This window comes from Camponotus floridanus, unplaced genomic scaffold (genome assembly GCF_003227725.1).
Source record: "Camponotus floridanus strain SB8 unplaced genomic scaffold, Cflo_v7.5 scaffold131, whole genome shotgun sequence".
Taxonomy (NCBI): Eukaryota; Metazoa; Arthropoda; class Insecta; order Hymenoptera; family Formicidae; genus Camponotus; species Camponotus floridanus.
Genome location: NW_020229250.1, coordinates 89,879 through 110,654, shown reverse-complemented (window position 1 = coordinate 110,654; position 20,776 = coordinate 89,879). Strand labels below are relative to the sequence as shown.

The 20,776-nt window shown below is 30.4% G+C and overlaps 3 protein-coding genes across 5 annotated transcripts in view; 1 reads left to right on the top strand and 2 right to left on the bottom strand.

Annotated features, from left to right (window-relative positions):
* Positions 1-7,909, top strand: part of LOC105252523 (protein crumbs) — a 29,804-nt gene extending 21,895 nt beyond the window's left edge. For all 3 annotated transcript variants that reach the window (XM_011259923.3, XM_025406083.1, XM_025406082.1), the window contains 9 exons: positions 93-495; positions 1,520-1,996; positions 2,388-3,146; positions 3,273-4,086; positions 4,268-4,640; positions 5,087-5,405; positions 5,799-6,119; positions 6,554-6,649; positions 7,484-7,909. In XM_011259923.3, the coding sequence (XP_011258225.1) occupies positions 93-495; positions 1,520-1,996; positions 2,388-3,146; positions 3,273-4,086; positions 4,268-4,640; positions 5,087-5,405; positions 5,799-6,119; positions 6,554-6,649; positions 7,484-7,720 (3,799 nt within the window). In that variant the 3' untranslated portion in view covers positions 7,721-7,909. The remainder of the gene's footprint in view (positions 1-92; positions 496-1,519; positions 1,997-2,387; positions 3,147-3,272; positions 4,087-4,267; positions 4,641-5,086; positions 5,406-5,798; positions 6,120-6,553; positions 6,650-7,483) is intronic.
* Positions 7,910-10,992: 3,083 nt separating this feature from the next.
* On the bottom strand, positions 10,993-12,952 carry LOC105252522 (endonuclease G, mitochondrial). The gene is made up of 5 exons (XM_011259921.3): positions 12,686-12,952; positions 12,134-12,327; positions 11,759-11,995; positions 11,432-11,612; positions 10,993-11,232 (listed from the first exon to the last, which is right to left on the bottom strand). The coding sequence occupies exons 1-5, from the start codon at positions 12,950-12,952 to the stop codon at positions 11,128-11,130; spliced, it is 984 nt and encodes a 327-aa protein (XP_011258223.1). The 3' UTR covers positions 10,993-11,127.
* Positions 12,953-14,357: 1,405 nt separating this feature from the next.
* Positions 14,358-17,510, bottom strand: LOC105252521 (cell cycle checkpoint control protein RAD9A). The gene is made up of 6 exons (XM_011259920.3): positions 17,303-17,510; positions 16,697-16,899; positions 16,410-16,574; positions 15,954-16,110; positions 15,522-15,693; positions 14,358-15,146 (listed from the first exon to the last, which is right to left on the bottom strand). Exons 1-6 carry the CDS (start codon positions 17,334-17,336, stop codon positions 14,456-14,458), a joined length of 1,422 nt encoding a protein of 473 aa, XP_011258222.1. The 5' UTR covers positions 17,337-17,510; the 3' UTR covers positions 14,358-14,455.
* Positions 17,511-20,776: the final 3,266 nt, after the last annotated feature.

Here is a 20,776-nt window from a genome sequence, read left to right as displayed (position 1 = left end):
AATCTTTCAAAAGCTTTGATTTTTCTTTACCAAAAATTCACTTTATATTTTTTCTCAATAAAACTGATTAAAAGATCATAAAATCCCGATAGATATGAGTGCCTTTGCGTGCAAGGTGTCACTGGCAAAAATTGTGAGGTAAACATCAATGAGTGCGATAGCAATCCTTGCGGCCCAGGCACGTGCATGGATCGCATCGGCGGTTATACCTGTGAATGCGACGAAGGCTTTGAGGGAGATCATTGTCAACACGAGATTGATGAATGCAAAAGATACAATCCCTGCGAGCATGGAATATGTACCGATGGCAGAGCCGACTACTTTTGCACTTGCGAACCGGAGTATGGTGGCAAAAACTGTTCAGTGAAACTGATCGGCTGTCAAGGCAATGCCTGTAAAAATGGTGGCACTTGTTTGCCTTACCTTGTTGACGAAACCATTCACAAGTTCAATTGCACCTGTCCTAATGGTTACCACGGTGAAGTGTGCGATTATGTGAGTGATTATATTTATATAAACTTTTTTCTCTCCTATCTTTAAGATAATAGACTTGCATACAAGAATTTATATCAAAAGATATAATAAAATTTATAATATAAAATATGCAAAAATTATTAACGTAATTTTAAAAAAGATAATAATATTTATATTATAATAAAAATAAAATTAGAATAAAACTTAATCAATAAAATAATAAACATTCATACTTAATTGATAATAAAGTAACAAAAAAATAATAAATTGAGTAATGAGAAATTCTAAATTATTAAATTACATTAAAAGAGAAAAACAAAGATTTAAATAAATTTAAATCGTACATCTTTTATCAAGAAACAGAAAATCAGTGTGTTTTTAACATTCATTGAATATTTATTTTAATTTTTTAATTTTAAAATAATAATAATTAAAAACTTATACTTTTTGGATAAGAAAATTGTTATTAAAATAATCTTAATTAACATACATTTTAACATACATTATTAATTTAAAAGCATTGTTTCTTCGATGTCTCAAACACGGAATACTTTTATACATCTATTTGCATTTTTAAGATTTTTTTAAGTAACTAATGGTTGTCATTTTCTAATTATTTAATAAAATTTTTTATTCTTTTTTTCTATCTTATTCTTTCAACTAAGATAAAACAAAAAAAATTGTATTAAATAATTAAAAAGTTAAAATTATCAGATATCATATATATATATATATATATATATATATATATATATATATATATATAAAACATGTATATATATGTAAAAACATATCAAACTATTTACATATTATACTTAATTATGCTTTATCGTTGAATTCTTCCCGAAATAATTCTCTATAAAACACAATATTCCTAGAATATTGTATAAATATTATTAACAGTTAATAATATTTATACAATATTCTAGGAATATTGTGTGCTTATAGAGTTCGGACAGAGAAAGATGTATAAATATATGAAACATTTGTTAAAAACAGTTTCATAAGTAACAAACCTTAAGAATCTTATTCAATAAATTCATAGATAACTACAATGTCTCTGAGTGGCAGTTCATATGTCCTGGTGAACACCACACGCGATGAAGGCTATGATATCCAGTTCCGCTTTAGAACCACTTTACCGAATGGTTTTTTGGCATTTGGCAAAGGCGTAACGATTTATATCCTTCAATTGGTAAATGGCAAGCTCAACATACACTCCAGCATATTGAACAAATGGGACGGAGTCTTCGTAGGAAGCGGACTCAATGATTCCAAGTGGCAAAAAGCCTTCGTGGCAATCAATGCGACTCATCTCGTTCTTTCGGCCAACGAGGAACAAACTATCTATCCTATCAGCCCTAATGAGGGTTCCAACTCATCAAATCATACATCTTTCCCCACAACTTTTGTAGGCGGTAGCCACATCAGTTCTCTCAGTTTTCTAAGAAGATTGTCTCGCATACCTTCGTTCAATTTCTTCGTTGGCTGTATGGAAGATGTCGTCATTAATGGCGAATGGGTATGGAGTTTCGATTATTTGTTTTTCTCAATTTATTTTAATCTATCCTTTCAATTTATATCATGTTTATAAGTTATAATTCCTCCAAATTATGTTTCTACATAATTTATATATTATTTTTTTATTATTACAATTAGTAATAAGCGTTGTATTTTTATATCACAAATTTTAAAAAGTTTATATGTCTTATTTACTTGATATTATTAAAATCTTAAACTTTATTTCATTAAGAAATCAACATTAATTTTGTGATAAGCTTTATTTTTAATCTTGCAAATAATTGAATTTTAAAAAAAACTTTTTCAAAGTTTCTCAATCTACTAAACTGATAAATTCAACCGCATTTTCAAAATTCTTGCAACACTGTTTTACATTTTTCAATTTATTTTAGGTCTACTCTGGTAAAGCATCAAAAACTGTACATACGGAAGACCTGGAAGCAGGTTGTCCTCGTGAACCTCAGTGCTCGCCGAATCCTTGCAAGAATGACGGTCATTGCACTGATCGTTGGCGTGATTTTTATTGCAAGTGCGAACGTCCTTATCTTGGCCATACCTGCCAGTACAACATGACCGCCGCTACATTTGGCTACGAGAACATTACGAACGGATACGTGACTGTGAAAGTCAGCGATACGGTTAGACGAACGGTTAGTTCTGTCGTCGATATCTCCATGTTCATTCGCACACGAGAGAGTCGTGGTGATATCTTCTATTTAGGCACGGAACCAGATCCTCAATATGATCAAAAATCTCAAGAGAGAACCTACATAGCGGCGCAGTTGGTGGAAGGCGGAGAATTACTTGTGAGGATTCAATTCAATGGCACAGCCAATACCGTCGAAGCTTATACCGTCAGTGGCGTGAAGCTCAATGACGGAAACAATCATCTGATTCAAATAGCGAGAAACGTCACTCTCGTTCAAGTCAAAATCAACGGTACTGAGTACTTCCGCAAGACCATTAGCGCTACAGGAGATTTGAATGTGACCGTTCTCTATCTGGGAGGCCTGCCACAGACGTCACGATATATTCGCCAGGTTGATAACAGGCCGATGGAAGAACAGCGGCTTAATTTTAAAGGAGTCATTCAGGATGTGCAGATATCAAATGGTACAAAAACAATGGTGGTGGAATTCTTTCCATTAAAGGTAATTGAAAATCCTTCTTAACTTTCATTATATTTCATGTATCGTTTCACTCTTTCTATTAATTTTCAATACTCTTTACAATATATTTTCATATTTAGAATTTTTATAGTCTCTCCTTTTTTCCAGGTAAAAGATATTCCCACACTCGTTCAATTCGGCAATGTTTCTTTCGATCGTACGAAAGTCTTTGAGGGTGTAGTATCAGACAACGTGTGCATAAGCAGTCCGTGCAACCACAACGGCTCGTGTCATGTGACATGGAACGATTTTTGGTGTCAATGTCCGCGCGGCTATACCGGCAAGACTTGTCAAGAGATGGAGTTTTGCCAACTGCAGGACTGTCCTGTAGGCTCGCGTTGTCAAAATCTCGATGACGGTTACGAGTGCATCGCTAACGCGACTTTCGACGGAATTTCCACTGCCTTCACGTATATATACGGACGCGCCGATGAGATTACGGACGCTAGTTTTATTCTCGATACCATCGAAATTACCTATCGATCTAATACCGGCGGCACACTGTTTCATATGGCACCCCAAGTAGGCGACCAACACTTCACTGTGTCCGTCTTCAAGGATGTTGTCTCCGTGTTTTGGCGACTCGATTTAGAGAATCAGGATACTATTTCCTTTGGCAAAAGTCAACCTGATGGGAATTGGACCTCGTTGCTTATTAAATTGAACAATAATTCTATAGAATGCGGTTACGTAAATCCTACTGAAGAACAACCTCACATAAGTTCCAAATTTAGTTTCCAACTGTGGTATGATCTTCTAGTGACCGGAACGGTCACATTGGGTGGACTTTCTAGTGCCTTGTCCGATGTGCATACTTATGTTGGATTCAGACATGAAAGGAGAAATGGAATCGAGGGCAATAATGTGGATTATAATGAACATAAGCTTACAACAGCTATACCGTCGCATAATATGATGTCCGGTGAGTATTTTAATAGAGAATTTTTGAGAAATTTGAAAGAATTTTTCATGCTATTTCACTGTTAGTCTTAAGTCTCTATAATTGTTAAGAATTCTTATTGCGAAATCAGTCATATTTTTTTTATTTACCCTTTTTCTTCTGAAAATAAAAAAATATCTACTTTTGTTTTTCTGTCATATAGGAGAACCGTTTAAAGGATGTCTAGGTGAAGTCCGTATCGGCAGTATATTGCTACATTATTTTACATACGAAGAGGTATATCAAAACGCAAACTTTACGCCGTTAGAGTTCTTGGCGTTGCAGGATAATGGCAATGGCACTCATCGCGATAGCGTCGGCTGCCAACTATGCTTCGATACGGATTGTAAGAACGAAGGTTATTGTCTCGATAAGACTAACAGCTATGTGTGCGAATGTCCAGCCGGTTATGCCGAAGATGATTGTTCCTTCAACATCGACGAGTGCGTTGGCAATAAGTGTCAGAATGGCGCGACTTGCATCGACGGTATCGCCAATTACACCTGTGTGTGCAACATTGGCTGGCAGGGATGGCTGTTAGTAATTTTCCTTTTAAAATTACTTCTTTTAGTTTTTATGTATAAAAAAAATTTTATTTCTTTTCCTTGATGTTTTAAATTTAATTATTAAAATTAGAGATTATAAAATAATTTTACTTTCTAATTAAAGTCTTTTTACTATAGGAGGCTCTAATTTCTGAAACCTTCAAATCTCTTAAAAATATAATAAAACGCAAACACAATTATGCAAGAATTAACTTATTTTCTAGACTTTAGACAAATCATAAGTGTGCTTCAAATAATTTCTAGAACAATCACAATATCTTTAAATTCTTATCAGTTACTTGTCATATCACATTCTGATATCACATATTAGCTTCATATAATCATAAAATCGAATAAATTCCATGAATACGTAAGATTAAAACTGTGTCAATAATCATAAACAACATTATCTTCTACTGATTTCCTTTTGGTCACAGATGCGATAGTGATATCAACGAATGCGTGACGCTGAGTCCGTGCCAACATGACGGTATCTGCGTGAATCTGCCAGGTCATTTCAGATGCGAATGTCCGGATCAGTTTACCGGCAATCTATGCGAGAGCTTTCGACTTATTACTTGCGAGAACGAACCATGTAAGAACGGCGCTACTTGTGTAGACATACCGAATACGAAGACAGGCGACAATTTCACCTGTAACTGCATGCCTGGTTACGACGGTCCAATCTGCGATACACCCTACTGTATTCGTAAGAAATGTCAGAATGGCGGAAGATGCGACTTTCTGTACCTTCAGGTAATTCCTTGCATTTCAATAATAGGTACTCTAGAATACGTGGTTACTTAAAAATTTTTGAATTATTATACAATTCAGTTTTCTCAATTTTAGAGATAACTATAAATTATATAGAAATAGAAGGATTGAATTTCTTATTAAATTTAAATATTTTTAAAATTTAAACTTTTGTTTTGATCAATCTTTTTGGAAAAAAAATTAATTTTTAAGACTCTTTAATTCTTACATCTTTCTTTGAATTTAATTATTAACATCTTAATTTTTCCTTTTCTTGAATTCTTAAGTTCTTAAATTGAAATTGTTATTCCGAGTTTTGTACAATTTTTTACGGGTTAAAATTCCTAAAATTTCTTTATGTTTTCTAATAATTATGCAATTGTTATTATAAAATAGACGCCGAAATGCACTTGCTCTCTCGGTTACTCCGGCATGTATTGCGAGATCAATATCGATGATTGCGCGCCGGATGTTGAAGGTAACGTGCCCTGCAAGAATGATGGCAAGTGTTATGATGAAGTGAATAGCTTTACGTGCGACTGCCAGGACACTGGATACACCGGTCCTCATTGCTCCATTGACGTGGACGAGTGTCAAAATCCGCAGATTGATTGTGGGCACGGTAAATGTGAGAATCTGCCCGGTACTTACCGGTGCATCTGCGATCCCGGCTATTGCGGATACAATAATTGCGACATGGTGGATCCCTGCCAAGATGTGAGTTCTTCAGCATGCTGTTAAAAAATAAAATGACAAAGAAATGATAACAAATGTGATAAGTAATAAATATTTATAAAAATTTTATATTATTTAAATTTAATAAATAAGAAAACAGAAACACACGTTTCTAAAAATTAAATGTTTCTAAAAATGTTTTTCAAAATTAATAAACAAGTTTTTGGGAAATTGAGAAAAAAATGTGTGTGTGTGTGTGTGTGTGTGTGTGTGTGTGTGTGTGTGTGTGTGTGTGTGTGTGTATGTATGTATGTATGTGATAGTATTGATGGTGCTTTAAAAAAAATACGAGTTTCTTCGAGAAACTTCAATACAGAAAAATTATAACTTTAAAATAAGAAAGTAAAGTAGCATAATATTTGTGTTCACTCATTTTATTGCTATATATATTAATTTTATTTTATTTTTATATTTAGGATTATTGCCAGAACGGTGGTACATGTAAATGTGCTCCCGATGGCAGATACGAATGCCATTGCACTTCTGAATATACAGGGCAAAATTGTACAGAGGTAAGATAAAAATTTAAAGAGAAATTTCTTTTAGAGTAGATTATGTACATACAAGATATAGAGAGATAAAAACTAGTTTATCTTATAATTAATATATATATTCATAATGTGATAAACATAATAAGAATACATGAAATACAGTACATCATCATTCTGCACCATATAGTTACGCAAACAAAAAGTAATTATTCGTTTCTCGAATTTTTATGATATGAAAAAAATGTATTTCTAATAAATATTACATATTAATCGATAAAAGTTTTTAAACTTTTCCATAACGTATACAAATTTTCTTATAATTAAAATATGCTCTAAAAATTAAAATTTGTTAATATTATAATTTTTATTTTTATATTAGAATATTACTTCATATAGAACATTATTTATGAAAAAGTATTATAATTCGTTAAAATGTTATGTATATAAATAATTTTAAATTGTTTTCAAAATTTAATAAATATTATAAATATTTATTATATAATATAAATATGTATGTGTATATGTGTGCATGTGTTTTGTAAATTCAATCTTTTTTTTATAAAAAAAAACGTACATATGGTATGTGTAAATTTCTTATAAAATATCGACTTTTACAAGGAATCGATGTTTTATAAAGATTAAAATTTTTTATAAAACTGATTTTTTTACAAAAATTATAACATATGTAATGTATATTATATTCTGTAAATTTGTTATTTAAACAAAATTCCTTTGTTTATAAATCGAATTAATTAATTATATGTATGTGTATGTGTTAGTACACAATTAGTATACATAAGTATACTTATTTTTACTTCTTTATATTAATAATTTCAAAAAATAATTATTCTTTAGAAAGCTACTGTAGCCAACAATTTGGGTAGCCAAGTTCTCGGTATAGCGGTCATTGTGGGCCCGATCGTGGGCTGCCTTCTCCTCATCGCTATCGGCTCCCTTGTTGCGTTTTTCATGATGGCGAGAAAAAAGCGTGCAACACGTGGTACGTACAGTCCTAGTGCTCAAGAATTCAGCAATCCGCGAGTGGAAATGGATAATGTGATGAAGCCTCCACCAGAAGAGAGATTAATCTAATTGAAGAGACATATAATTGATTTAATTAAAGCAATGCGGACAAACCTCGATATATGGAAACTGCTTTTTTCAAAAAAGCAGATTTTATAAGCGCAAACAAATAGTAAAGATAAAATTATGATTTTATTAAAATTCTTTTGATTGTAAAAATTAAAATTCTTTTTTGTATGTGAAATGAAGTTTATGCGAGTTAAGATTCTTCTAAAATTAAATTTATCTAAAATTAAAATTAAATTTATTAACGATGTATAAATTAAAATCACAATTGTGTATTTACTTTATCATAATATTTAAATTATTAAATATCTAATAATATGACATATTGAAATTGACCAATTTCGTTGATGTTCCATATATCGAAAAATATGTTTGTATAGCCTAGTCTTCCGAAAACGTGATTTGTTCGATTGCAAAGTTTCTCAATTTAAATAATGCAGATTACTCGATGAATGACCGTAGATTACGATTACTCATCGCGTCTTCTAGTCCTCATTACTTCATGATAACAAAAAGATATAAATGAATTAGAAAAAATTTACTGTAACATATGTTATAGTAAAAAAAAATCTCATGTTATTTTGAGATTAGTTCAAAAATTTCCATGAAATCCTTTTAATTTATTGATTACTTATATAATAATTATATGGGCAAAAGGATTCCAAAATTAATGATAAAATAAATATGCATAAGAGTTTGCACTTTATTAATCATTTGATTTTGGAGATATATTTTGCAAAATAAAATTCTGAGAAAATATAGACTAAGTTAAATGTAAACTGATAAAAAAAAGAGAATAGAAAGAGAAGTGATTTAAAATGATATATCTCAGAATAATTAAAAGTGTTTAACGTTAACTTCTTCATAAGAAGATTCATATATAAATTACTTCTACAATATATCTGAGATGTCGAGATGTTTGATGTAATTTTTTATGCATATTTATCAATAATTAATTTAATAATACTTTCACAACGTACTTCTCGATGGTATGTTTATAATCAGAAAAAATAATTATTGATCAAGTTTTGCCAATAAGTTTTGGAAACTCTGCACATGTTGAATGAAATAAAAGCATTGTATTGCTTCGAGTTTCCTGAATATCATAAAGAATGTCTCCGAGAAAAATATATAACGTACAATTAATATATTTCTTAAATAATCTGTTTCAAAAATGATTATTATTAAAATCATAATTTTAAATGAAAATTTTTTAAATTGAATCCGAGGGACCAATAATAATGCAATTAGATTTGAAAAAAATTGAACATTTATAAATCCAAATATCTTAGAAAAATAAGCTCGAAAAACTTAATATTTGAAAGAATTTTAAAATTTATAAATACTAAAAGTAAAGAACTTGAGAAGAAAAAACTTGAATTTAATTCTAATGATGTGCTTGCCTAAAAGGATTTCATAGAATAATAATAAAGAGAGTGATTTATGCCTCTCTCTCTCTCTCTCTCTCCCCCTTCCTCCCTCCCTCTCTGTATCTCTCTCTCTCTCCGAGACACACTTATAGATGATATGCGTAAAATATAGATCCCTCCCATGTGTAGATTGTAACAAAGTGTACTTAAAGCTTTCAAAAGTGTCCTTAAGATGTTAGGTAATACTCGAAGGAGATAAAGTAATCAAACCCGTCCATTTTAGTGCCTAATTCTTCTTAAAGAGATATTATTTATAAGTCGCGATGTTTGCAATATCGATAGAAAAAGAAGGAACAAACTAGACAACATTTCAAAAAATGTACATGTAAAATATATAGGAGATTTCCGAGTATAATACATAAAATGTTTTCATATTTGTGAAAAAATAGGCGAATTAAAGGAAATTATCCTGTGAATTCAAATTTTTAATCCTAAAAATTCCAAAGGATTATTTCTTTATTGTATTTTTAATTTGATTTATATCATCCATTCTTTTCCTTGCTATTTCTAAACTTTTCTTTATATTCTAAATTTTCCTTTATATTTCTTTTTATCGCTATTTATTATACACACACACACACGCACACATACATATGCTATTATTTAATTTAATTCAATTTTATTTTCTTCTAGAGTTCAATATTAATTAAATTGTAATAATTTTACATTTGTAATAATTTCTTTTAATTTAACTTTAATAAGATCTTTTCTTAGGAATCATGCATATTTCACCTTTTTATCCTAGTTCTAATTTTCTTCATTTTTTCACTTTTTTATTAAATTTTAAATTGATCTTAATCTTTTTTATTTAAAATTTTTTTTATAAATCATAATATGATGGAAGAAAGTAAATCAAATATTATTTAATGTGTGAAATTTCATTTAATTTGCCTATCTCTCTCTTTCTCCATGCGAGAATTATGTATATTATGTCATAAAATTGTTACGTAGCGACATGTATTCCGACTTATTATGAAGAGATGACGATTTTGTCATCGAATGTTTTCACGACACGAGCGAAATGAAAAAAAGAACTTTAAATGCTCGCATAAGATTCGTACTGTCGCGTCTGTTAATTTTGTACATAGACTAGCTCATAAACTTAATCGAGAAGACTATTTTAAGGATTTTAAGTTTATATTAAGGAATTTATCATTTATATTTAGAACTTTTGTATGGCTATTAGTATTATTTAATGATAATGAATGGTACTTATTAATCGGTATGTTAATTATATTACCACGACCAAAGTAGAACGGCGAGACATTTTTAAGAGTTATAAAAATTTATTCTCTAAAACGCTATTTTTTCTTATGTAAGTGTATATGATTCATCTTTTTAAAGCGTTTGTTCAAGACTGAATTTCTAACATAAAATAAGAAAAAAAGCTTAAGTATATTCCAGAAAAATAGATTAAATTACATCATTTTTTGTAATCTTATTACTTTATTATGCGTATATAACGTATGTTTAAAAATTGCTCGAATACATATATAATTCGGAAAATTAATATCTTTTTTTCTCTCACTTTTGTGTAAAGTTTTTCATAAATATAATTTATTTCACAAATGTATCCGTACCTAAACTCATACTTTCTCTCTTTTGATAAAAGAAACAAGAGAATAAATAAATTCGAATGCAAGCATTTTATTCAAATGTGACAAATGGAAATATGAGGGTACTCCAATAGAGCGTGTTACTTAAGACAAAATGATTCCAAGTGGATAATTAAATGTACAAAATCAATAAATGCATATATAATTTAACAAACAGTTCTATATTTATTATTTCGATCAAATATAGCTAAAATAATATAATATTTATATATATGTCATAATTGATAAAACCCCTAAAAATTATGTATAATAATAATAGTTTTAGAATTTCTAACTAAATTTATATGCTTGATGATTTAGAAATTAAGAATATTTGTACAATTGTAATTCAAAATTGAGACTCGTTATTATTTAAGAGCAGTCGTTAAAGCAAGCCTATCCTTTTGCCATTTACCTTGCTTAATTTGTTGCGCGATATTTTGTCAAAAAATAAAAGTCCAGCAGCGCGTTCAATATTTTCTGGTGGCACCTATTAATTAAAATTAATTATATTCTTGTAATTATTATATTTTCATAAATTTATTTCTTATATCTTATTTTATAATACCCAAATAACTGATAAAAGAAAATCTTATTTTGTTATTTATTATTATTTTATTTTATTTTATTTTAATTCCACTAATTGTATTTATCGTACGAGATTTTTAAATATGTAAACACACATATACCTGAAAATTAGTGAGTGGTGCATTATCATCAATTGGCGCATTTGGCATCACAAAAGCCTCCATATCCAATTTGCCATCATTTGTCTCGCCAACAATCACTTTGTAAAAATGAGTAGGTACTGCCACATGATTCACGCCTATCACTTCGTAACGCACATACTTTTTTCCATCTGGCTCTTTCCTACAAATAAAGAGAGATCAAAACATTTTTATTATATTAATTTTAAAAATTAATATTTTAAGGAAAACTAGTTAATAAAAGAATATTTGTTACGTAATATTCTACAATGAGCAAAATGAAAAGAAATTGCAAGGAAAAAAACACACTTGGGAAGATATAATGGCCCTGTGCACACATAAACATCTTTATAGACATTTGTCAATTTTCGAACATGTTTCTCCAATCTGTTCCAGGAATCTCTGTTGAAACCCACACCGACTTGCGGTGCCATATTGGAGAGAAAAAAGGTTTGCTCCATATGATTTTGTTCCATTTTATGATTTCCAGCTGCAGCCAAGTGACCACGATCATAGCCACTTCCCTTGTAATCTGTATTATCTGATCTATTGGTATCTCATCAAGATTAAAAAATTCAATTAATTTTAGCAAATTAATCGATTAAACGGAATTAATAAACTTTGAAGCAATTTTAATATTAAAAATTATTTTAGTTTTAATTACGCTTTTATCTTTTCATTCACCTGAAGAAAGGATGTATACTCTGATCAGGCTTGAACTCGCATTTTGAACGATCCACTTCATTTTTACACTGTAATCTTTCTTTAGTCAAGTGTTCAAACACCCAGTGAGCGACTTTATTTCTCCTGTCGTATGATAATACGAAATCTTCGTATGATCTGATATGGTCCAACCCGGGAAAACCAAATTTCATAATCTGTCACAATGTCCGGTACAATTTATTTGTCTAGTACAATTTTTATCGTGATGTTATAATTAATAATATTTCTCTAAACATTGGTATATTGTTAAACTATAAATTTGATTTTTTATTTAAAAAGATACTCTATAACAAATTATTTATTATTATATGCTATTGTGACTTTACTTATTATTGACATTCCAGTATAATTTATAACTATTTTATTACATTATCCTTTTTCTTTCATTCTTTCTTCTTCATCAGAATTAAATAACTGATTATATTATTATGAATTATTTAATATAAATAACAGGATATTTAATTATCTAAATTGATGTCATACGCTAAATAAATTTGTTTGACTGTCACTTACTTGCGACACTCTCGTAGCGATGGAAGACACTTTGGAACCCATCTCACGGTTACTTTCAGCGGACGTCAAAGAAGTGGCCGCCGAAATAGTACCAAACAAGGGCAATCCTGGCATACTTCGAATTGGTATCCTCGATAAAATGCTCGTTTCATTGTCTTTTTCGTTCGAATATCGTTTTTGTTCGGAAAGCTTGCCCAAATACCAGCCTCCTAAACCCACACTGCTAAGAATGGTCAGATTAAACGCCACTTGTTTTATACCATTCATGTTTTCCTTATATTTTGTAATAGTAGTAGTAGTTGTTGTTGTACTTGCGAAAACAAGTTTTCAACGAAGAGACACTTTGATGTTATCGGCACTTTATAATGCGAGGTTAAATATGGGTGCTTTCCATTTAACGACACAAGTCGACACAAACGTCATTCTATCTTTTTTCAATGAATAACAATAAACAAAGATAGAGTGACACTTGTGTCGATTTGTGTCGCTAAATGGAAAGCACCCTATACTACGAAAAATACTACGAAAGTTGCGAGACCGCACAAGCAAATTGACCAATCATGGTTGATTATTTCAAAAATAATCAATCATGATTGATCAATTTGCCTACGACTTACGACTTGCGATACGACCAATGTAGATTCAGCTTTATTGTGACATACGATAATAGGAGGGGGGAGTATACGGGGTGTCTCAAATATACGTATATGATGATGAACGTATATGAAGATAGTTTAAAACTTATATACGTTTTTATATATATATGCACCCGCGTATATGTGTATATATATTAAAATTTTATAAAATATATCTTGAAAAATGTTATACTTGACAAAATTAGATATTTTATAAAATTTTATTAAATTTGACAAAATGAAAAGTTTATCTTTATTATTATTGGATAAAATTTATCAATCTTTTGTAATTTTTATATATACTTACATCTTTAGCATAGAAAATAAAACGAATATACATACAAATTTGGAAAGGAGTATAAAGCAACAAGAGGCTACTTTTTAAGTCATATCACCGACGAGATACTATTAAAGATCGACAGCCCTGGGTAAATTTTCGTAACTACTAAGTGGGCCCGGTAGGCCAGGAGATAATAGAAGATTGATGATATTATCGGCCGTTTTGATTATATTGAAGACAATTACAAGAGTTATTTAAATTATACGAGTATTTTAGGTCATTCTGCTATTGTTTTATTATCGAAAATGTATAAATCTTTTATATATCGGTTTCAAAAATGACAAATATATATACACATACATATAGTACACCTCTAAATTTATTTAATAATAAAATTCAAATAAAGTTTGTATAAATCTAATAATTAGAATTTGTCTAGTATGTATGAGAGATTTATGTAAATGTGTATATAGTATACAGTTAATATATATCTGCAACAGAATTATTTAATATTAAAAGGGTGTAGTAAGCTAGTATGCTCTGAAGCATTTGAATAGATTTTTTTTAATTTTATAAGATAAAATTTAAAGAAATATTTATATGTATTCAACAATATATTATAAATTAATATGTATTGATATTCACATCATGAAAGACAAAGAGATTATCGTTTTATTTTTCAAATAAAAAAAAAGTATTTAATTCTTTAAGAAAATCAAATAAATAATTCTTTTAAACAAAATATTACATTGTAGTTAACTGTCTAATGAAATTACATAATTGTAATATTGAGAAAATTGATTTTAACCGATTCCGATTTATATATATGTATATAATACATGTGAAGGTAGTACTTCAATCGCTATTATTCTCGTCAGAATCTTCTACCAAGATAGTATTGTAACCAGGTAACATCTGAGGATCAAAAGTGTTCTGAAAACACTTCTGGAATACTAATTTGGCTTTCTTAGTTGCCTGACGTAGCGGTGACGGTGAATGCAGCACACTTTCTCCCAAGTTTATACACTGTCCTACGGTTTGCTCTTGCAATTCGCCATCCTCCTCGTCACTTATCGACTTTCGTTTCGCGATGTTAGAGAATACCGAGTTCACCAGTTTCCGCTGGTCATCTGGAATCTTTTTGTTAATCATTGAAGATGTTGCGCTGACAGGATTAAGCAATAAACGACTTTGTTTCAAACTTCTCTCTTGGGCATTATTTATAGAATTATTCGCTTCCACCGAAATAATGTTTACAGAAGTGGTCTGGTTGAGCATCTTGTCCATTTGATTTTCCTTTTTCTCCGATCTATTCTTAATTATATTATCGACCACAACCTCGGAAGGGAGAGTAGACTTTTTAATTCGATTTGAAGATTTATTGATGCGTTTGGAAATGTTCCTCGAAGAAGCACTTTTTCTTCTAATAGGTTGCACTTGTTTGTTGATGGTCGATGAATCCGATTGACTATCACTATCTGGACTTAGAGTTGATAATAGCAATTTTACCTCAAGTCCCTGATTCTTCAATGTAAGCAGCATTGGTCTGAAAAATGTTATATACAAGATCAAGGTTTTATTTATTAAAATATAATTCAAAGAATACCCGCGCACGCACATACACCCAAAATTATTATCTATTATATTATTTATCATAATTATTTATTTATAACTATTTACTATATTATTAATATATAAAATGCAATATGTGTGTATTTAAAATCTAAAAATATTAGAATATTTATTTTGACAAAACTTAAAATATACTTAAAATATATTATTATATATAAAGTATACTTATATATTTTAATATAAACATTTTTTCTCTTTCAATGTAATTAATTATTTATTTAAATAAAAGAATATATTAAATAACAAAATTTAATCCATATATTTTATTTTATATTACTTTAATGCATACCTTCCTGCTGTCTCAAAATTTATATTGATTGGAATGCCTATGCTTTCGCTAAAAGTGAGCAATGCTCTAACTTCTTTTAAACAAAATGTGATAGTTGTTTCATTGCCCATTATGTAGCGATCAAATTCTCCAGTACCAAAGGCCAATTGGGTGCGTGTAGTATTTACCATGACTGTAGAAAAAAATCAATTAACATTATTTAAGAGCAAAAATAAAGACTACAATCTCATTATCGAATTAATAAATAATAATTTAATAATTATCATATTTTTATTAATGTTAAATCACATCAGTGAATGTCTATTATTTGTTAATATGTAATTAACTTATAAGCAATATATTATTAATTAATTTTTTATTCTTATCTTGCTATTATTGATATTAAATTGTGTTTAAGAAATTGATATACTGCATGTCATAAGTTGTATTTACTTGATGCTTCATCTACATAGTTCCTAAGCAACAACTTGTGTTGCGTTATCTCAAGTGTTATTTCAATCAGATTTTGTGGAAAATTTTGCAGAGCATCCACCAACGTTCGAGCTTGCGATGTCAGTTCATTGATCATACCAGCTTTAGTATACGATGCCTAATCAATTCATATAACTTTATTAGAAAGTAGTTAATTAAAAATTTTAGCTTAAGCTTAAAAAAATTTTACATACAGCACATTTTCAATATTGAAAAGTCGTTTATTCAAATTTTCAGAATGAACATATTCAAAAGATATTAATTTCAAAGATATTAATTTACTTGAACATACTTAAATAGAATTATTCTAGCTTTAAAATGTTAGATTATATTACACATGTCATAAATTTAAAACTGTATGACTGCATTTTGCATTTCAAAAGTTAAACATAACAAGAAGAATGTTTTCAAGTGTACTTGCAACTTTTCAGGTTCCAGAATCGGTGATAAATGGGACTTGTTGACACCGTTCTTATATTTCAAAATAAAGATTAGATTGCAGGAGTTTACCTCCAAACAAATGTGACAATTCTCTACTTGTTTCTCCAATGTATGTGCAGATTTAAAAACAGTCATAGCACTCTACAAATTACACAATATAATAATAATATAAAAAAGTATAACATAATAAAATAAATATTAGATATCTAATATATGATGCTGAAATAAAATAACAGATATTACTATATAATAACAGATATTACTCTCATTGAAATTTTACACTTCTGTGCCTCTTCTTCTTCAAGATCTTCAAGTGTATAGTAAGAGAAAAAATTTTTGTGGAATGTGACATCAGAATATGCCGATTTTGCCATATTGACTGTGCGAAAAGATATATATTCCTGTTGTGGATTTATATACATTTCATCCCCAATTTTTGCCAACATATGTATCGCCTTTGCTAATGCTATCAAAGTGTTAAAATCATCAAATATTAATTAACAATTAAACAAAAATTATTAATATTAAAATACTACTATAAAATTATTAATCATTTGGAAGAACTTTCACAAATTCTTTGATATGCATATAGTATTAAACTTTTCATATTACGCTTTTATTTTATCTGAATTAATATAAGTATATATATAAAATTTATGATATATGTATATTTTTATAAACAATAACATTTGGAAAGGAAAGAAAAGGTATATTGATAAAACAAGTGATAAGATAAAAATTTAAACATGAAATGAATAATTAAATTAAATTATCGAGAGAACGGCGATATTTTTTGCAAACAATTATCCTACATACAACACACTATTAGTCTGGGCAAAATATAACCTAAAAAAAAGAATAATACATACTTTTGACGTTTCCTCCAGGTATGATGCATTTCATATTGATATCTTTGTTATTTCAAGTAAAATTGATATTCGCAGAAAAAGTCCTCTTTACTTGTAATTATCTGAAGAAAATGTATTGCATATGGGATTCATACTTCTTCGCGCGGTCATAAACGCAAAAAATTATAGATTTTTCGGTGCAATTCGAAATAAATAACATCATAGACAAATTATAAAAGTGGGCAGATTTATTAGATTTCAAAAAATGAAATTGTAGATATTTTAATGAATTTCTTCATTTTTGTAAGTTTCACCTTGTATCAAGAATCGTAAAGCGGCCTTTTCATTGACGCTACTTTTTAGCGTCAATGAAATTGCACCTTAAGGCTTAAGCCTTAAGAGATTGACCAATCATAGTCAAGTATGAAAAGAACCGACTGTGATTGGTCAATTTCTTAGTGCTTAAATTATCTATTGTAGAGAACCTCTAGGAGAGAGAATGGACAACTGATCATGTGACATGTGATCAAGCTTTTTCATGATTGGCTGGCAGAAAATGTATCAATTTTAGCTATTGCGACGCCAATGCAAAATATGATGACACACAAATAGGTTAATATATGTGTGACATGTGTGTCCTATTTGTGTGTCATCATATTTTGCATTGGCGTCGCAATAGCTAAAATTGATACATTTTCTGCCAGCCAATCATGAAAAAGCTTGATCAGTTGTCCATTCTCTCTCCTAGAGGTTCTCTAACCTATTGTAGATCGGGACTTATCAGCGCGAGTTATGATTGGCGTTCTGCTTTTCTGCCAAAGTGTGAGGTGTGAATGCGTCCTAAGGCCGAGTTTCCACTGAGCACGTCTCGCGTCGCATCATGACGCGACGTGATGAAAGTTTTGAAACAGCGTCGTTCTTAGGGCCTATCCAGATAAAGGGTGCTTTCCAATTGTTTAACACATCTTAACACAAACATACACAGGAAGGCACAAAGTGTAGCGATGTGCACGACTCAATTGGAACAAAGTTAATGTGCGACTTTCGAGTGGAGGGTTAGGATTCTTCATAACCATGTCCATCTTGATATTTTTTAATCCATGCTGAGGGTGATAGCATCGATATATAAAATGGATTGACCATTGCGTGTAGACAGGCGTCAAGGTGCCTTTACATAGGAGCGTTTTAGCGTCGAGCGTTAAAGCGTCAAAAAGTATGACATGCGCAGTGTGCCTAGTGATTTGTTGAAACGCTGGAGCAGTCAGTAAATCATCTAAATTGCGGAATATTATCAAATATTATCATTATTATCAATATTATCAATATTATCATTATTATCAAATATTATCAATAAAATGTCAGTTAATTATCGTTATCATCAATGGTTATTAGAATGCAGCAGCATTATTAATCATGAATATAAGAAACAAAAAAAAGTTACGTGCACACTCCACACGTTATATCCTATACAAAGAATACATTGTAATAAATAATATTCATGTTGTATTTAGAAAACATATATTTATGCCAATTATTCCTTCTGTTTGGTTATGTTGTAATACGCTACTAATCGCGCAATTCTATAATATATATTGTATAATGATATCTATTATATCTATTATATCTATTATATTTATTATATATTATATATATTAATACATTTTCTATTAAGAATATACAATCTACTTACCTCTACCGTATTTATTAAAATTTTGTTACTAGACATTGTTTTAGCGGTTTTAGCGTCAAGATGCTGGAATCTGCCTGTTCAGAATTATGCGCAAGGGTGCTGCGCACGTGTTTTTGACGCTCGACGCTTGACGCTAAACGCTTCCATCTAAAGACGCCTTCAGCCCGCGGTGAAGAGAGAGATACTACATGCGAGGCCTATGTCTGTCTCTTTTGCTAGTATCTCATTGGTAATTTTTATAAATAATATATAAATAAAATATATAAATGCATATTATATTAATATATAAATATGAATGAAAATTTAATCAGTAATATATCTAACCTGCAAATATGCAAAAGAGACAATTTTATTTTATTTATTAAATATAATAAAAAAATTAATTGTACAAAAACTCATTAATTTGAATTACTTACTTCAATGATACTTTTAATATTTTTATTGTTCATTTTTGTATTTGTATGGTGTACTTTAATGGTTGTCTTTTAATTAAAAAGGATAAAACGAAAAGAAAATTGCCAACATAATCGCCGTCAGTCTGTAACCGCATATTTCATTTGTCCCTAGAAAACAGAAGGTTACACAAGTTGACTAGTAGCCCTCGAGCTGAGTACGGATGTGTAAAGTTGTGTCGGCAGTTTCGGCAATTGGAACGCGACTTGTGTCGCCGTGTGCATAAAAGTGTCTAGGGATATCTCAATTGGAAAGCACCCAAAGTTGCATAAGTGCATATGCATACATAAGATCATATGGACCAATGAGCATCGAGTATTAAGTCGCCATATTGACTTATATAACATAATACTCGATGCTCATTGGTCCATGTGGTCTTATGTTATGCATATGCACCTATGCAAGGGTGCTTTCCAGCTATGGTAACACAGTGATACACTGTGTGACACAGTGTTACACAGTGTCGACTTGTAGCTGGAACGCTTTTTAGCTTTTTTATTTTGCCACTAGAGTGCAGGGCAGTCACTTTTAATAGTTGTCACTAGGTCTAAATTTTCAGAACGTTCCTACACAACATTATGTCGTCTTAAAGACGTCTAGATGTCTTTAAGTCGTCTTTTGATGTCTTTCGGACGCAATATCACGCAATACCATTCTTAAAAAAATTAATAATACCAAATATGAAATGTTATGTTGGCACTCACTGGGGTGCTACAAAACGACGACACAGGCGAACACAGCATTTTTGCTGTGTACGATTGTGTCGACTTGTGTCGTAGTTGGAAAGCACCTGTGTCGACACTGTAGCGACACAGTGTCGCCTGTGTTGCTTGCTGGAAAGCACCCCAAATTTGTCTGGATAGGCCCTTAGGGTACAGTCACATGGACTGATATTTTCCGCGTAATGCGTACCGCGTAACCAATTAGAGGCGTAATTCTGTTGTGCTCCTGTTATGCTATAACAGAATTACGCCTCTAAAGGTGCAATTTCATTGATGCTAAAAAGTAGCGTCAACAATTGGTTGAACAAAGAAGCAACTACTTACTTCTTTGTTCAACCAATAGTTGATGCTACTTTTTAGCGTCAATGAAATTGCACCTTAAAGGTGCAATTTCATTGACGCTAAAAAGTAGCGTCAACTATTGGTTGAACAAAGAAGTAAGTAGTTGCTTCTTTGTTCAACCAATTGTTGACGCTAAAAAGTAGCGTCAACCATTGATTGAACAAAGAAGTAAGTAGTTGTTTCATTGTTCAACCAATGGTTGACGCTACTTTTTAGCGTCAATGAAATTGCACCTTTATTCACACTGACGCGTCGCGACAAGACATTTTATGTTTTTAACTTGCTCAT

What these genes read in the sequence shown, in the direction of transcription:
- LOC105252522 (XM_011259921.3), bottom strand. Translation starts at nt 12,952, where the DNA reads ATGAATGGTATAAAACAAGTGGCGTTTAATCTGACCATTCTTAGCAGT. An exon ending in AGTATACATCCTTTCTTCAG is followed by an intron (nt 11,996 to 12,133) that starts GTGAATGAAAAG and finishes AGATACCAATAG; the next exon opens with ATCAGATAATACAGATTACA. An exon ending in GGGCCATTATATCTTCCCAA is followed by an intron (nt 11,613 to 11,758) that starts GTGTGTTTTTTT and finishes CTTTATTTGTAG; the next exon opens with GAAAGAGCCAGATGGAAAAA.
- LOC105252521 (XM_011259920.3), bottom strand. Translation starts at nt 17,336, where the DNA reads ATGAAATGCATCATACCTGGAGGAAACGTCAAAA. An exon ending in CTATGTAGATGAAGCATCAA is followed by an intron (nt 15,694 to 15,953) that starts GTAAATACAACT and finishes TTTTTTCTACAG; the next exon opens with TCATGGTAAATACTACACGC. An exon ending in AATTTTGAGACAGCAGGAAG is followed by an intron (nt 15,147 to 15,521) that starts GTATGCATTAAA and finishes AACATTTTTCAG; the next exon opens with ACCAATGCTGCTTACATTGA.